Source organism: Montipora capricornis, chromosome 14 (assembly GCF_036669925.1).
Source record: "Montipora capricornis isolate CH-2021 chromosome 14, ASM3666992v2, whole genome shotgun sequence".
Taxonomy (NCBI): domain Eukaryota; kingdom Metazoa; phylum Cnidaria; class Anthozoa; order Scleractinia; family Acroporidae; genus Montipora; species Montipora capricornis.
Genome location: NC_090896.1, coordinates 29,441,224 through 29,443,723, shown reverse-complemented (window position 1 = coordinate 29,443,723; position 2,500 = coordinate 29,441,224). Strand labels below are relative to the sequence as shown.

General features: G+C 38.6%; 1 protein-coding gene across 1 annotated transcript in view; it reads left to right on the top strand.

Moving 5' to 3' along the window:
- The window catches only part of LOC138033630 (protein scribble homolog), a 97,875-nt gene that overhangs the window by 24,352 nt on the left and 71,023 nt on the right, over window positions 1-2,500 (top strand). The window contains exon 13 of the mRNA XM_068881423.1: window positions 1,622-1,688. Within this exon, the coding sequence (XP_068737524.1) occupies window positions 1,622-1,688 (67 nt within the window). The remainder of the gene's footprint in view (window positions 1-1,621; window positions 1,689-2,500) is intronic.

Sequence of the window (2,500 nt, the reverse complement as noted above, 5' to 3'; positions counted from 1 at the left end):
AGGAGAGCAGAAGGAACTTTTAGGAAGTGTCGATCGAGAATAAAACAATTTGCCATCAGCGAAAAACATTTCGGGAGATTTTTGTTACGTTCCATCAGAGTTCAATTTTTCTATCGTACTTTTGGTCATACAAGTAAAATTGCAAAATCGGAAGTGACATCGATTTTAGCGGCCGCCTGTGATCAAGTTATACCTTGCGTGTTTACTGACAACTCACGAAACAAAGGATACATCTGTGACAAAATGACGGCATAACACCTGGTTTTTGTTAGTGCGTTTTTTTTCTTTCAAGTGTTATAAAGTTCGACAAGATCTATGTGCGAATTTAACATAAAGATCACAATCGTTGATGCTAGTCCAAGTGTCAGCTGAAGTTAAGCTCCTCCGAATGAGGTTAGTACTTGGATGGGGGACGGCTGCGAAGTCCCCGTGACGGCGATAGCTAATTCGTTTTTTTTAAACTTGATTTCATTTTTTATCTTGTTTGGCCGTTCAAAGCTATTTTCTTATTTTCTTCCTACGTCAGAACGGCGAACAAACTGGTTCCCAAGAAATATTGGAGTACATATTCGTTCTATGCAAAATGCTTCTAATGAAGTATTCGTTGTATGCAAAATAATAATGTTCACAGTGGAACACACAAGTACAAAGCAAGATCTAGAAATAACGTAGAAAATTCTCCTTACCTTTAAAGCTTGCCTCTCTCAAAGAAAATGCATTTATCCACTTTATCAAATAGTTTAATACTGAAACAATCATTGCGGGCGGAAAGATTCTATTATAAATGTTTGCTTTCACCGATCTGACGGAAGTGTGTCACGGTGGCCGAGTGGTCTAACGCGCTAGCAGAGAAATATCGTGATGGCTTGGGAAGTATAGGAGCTCTCCTCGGGGCAGGGGAGTTTGGAAATACCGTAGGGAATATAAATCAGTCCACCCGATCGGAGATTAATTCAATGTCCGTGGGGTATGCACATTTGTGACTACCAACAAAAAAAAGATTCCAGCCCGGTTTTAAGACGTGGATGCCTTCGGCATTCCACGTAATAACTGTTCAAAACTGTAGAAGAACTCTTACAAAACACAGGGAAGCCAAGAAGGGACATGGATGGACAAAACTGGAGAGGATTGAAATGGATCGAATTTGGGTAAATTTGAAAAACGTCGGCCCACCTTTTTTCAAATTTATATCAGTCTATATCAAAATGTCATTTACACAGCTGGAAAATCATTCTCAGTTGTTATGTGGCCGTGATTTTGCAAATGAAAGACTCTTGCTCTGCCAATTTGACGTTTAGAGCTCATAATTAACAAAATTAAACAAAATTACCGAACATAGCGTGACCTAGCCCCTTTAAATAGCTTGCTACATCATTGTTTTTAACACATTGATTCGTACGAGTGGGACTTCTTAGATTTTACCCTGTCTAACGCCAATAGATTTAACATGTCAAGGGGGGCAGTCCAGGGCGGCTCAGGTGTTAATGGATTAATACAACTGTTTAAACACAAAATTACAGCTTTAGGCAGATTATCTTGGACCTGTAAGCAAGAGGAAGGGAATGTTAGCTGAAAGAACTCTTGTTTATTCTCTTCCTTATCTTTCACTCTTTCTTAACAGGTTGGAATGTCTTCCATTGTCAGTTGGAACTTTGCCACTTAAAGCATTGTGGCTTTCGGAAAACCAGGTAAATTAATGTGTGAGATGTTGATGTAAATGGTGGTGCTGAAAATGATTGGTTTTTGTTGCAGTACCGCTCAGAAATATGTTAACCAAAATATGTGCACAATACGCGTATGTGCGTATAACCGTACGCGTATTCAAGTATACCGATATACGCGTCTGCCTCATTAGCTTGCTTACTGTTTTGCTAATTGTTATAAAGAATACATGTAGCTTGACAGCACTAAACTAGTACACGACTACGAATTACATGACAAATACGCACTTTAACCACAACTTTGCAATTGCATTTAAGGTTCAAAACGTGTGTATTTTACCATCCAAAATGTTAATGCTTTGCGTACCCTAACCCGTTACGAACTTTAAAATCTTGAGGGAGCTGGATCGAGGAGAAAATGACATCAAAGACTTGATAGTTTAAGAATGCAATGCGTGTATATGCAGCTGAATTAATATGCAGCACAGGAGTTCCGGGCTTTCAGACTTTTAGACTTGTGTTTTGCATATATAATAAGCTGTGTTTATACTCTGAAATTTTAAGCTAGTGAGTCAAGGATGTCACTTTTCCCTAGATCCAAACCTCTGAAGTCCAATCGGTCAGTTTGGAATGTGAGTAATGGCGGACAGTGAAATCCAAAACTTACCCCCAAAAGCTCAAAATTTTGCCAGTCAAGTGTTAAAGCAATCACACTTTCAAAATCTGAATAAAAAAGGGAAATGATTTTCTCGAGCTCATCATAGTAGCACTTTAAAAATGAGAGTGCCAAATAAACTTCCAACCAGAAATCGAATATTCGGAATCATCTTTTTGGATTG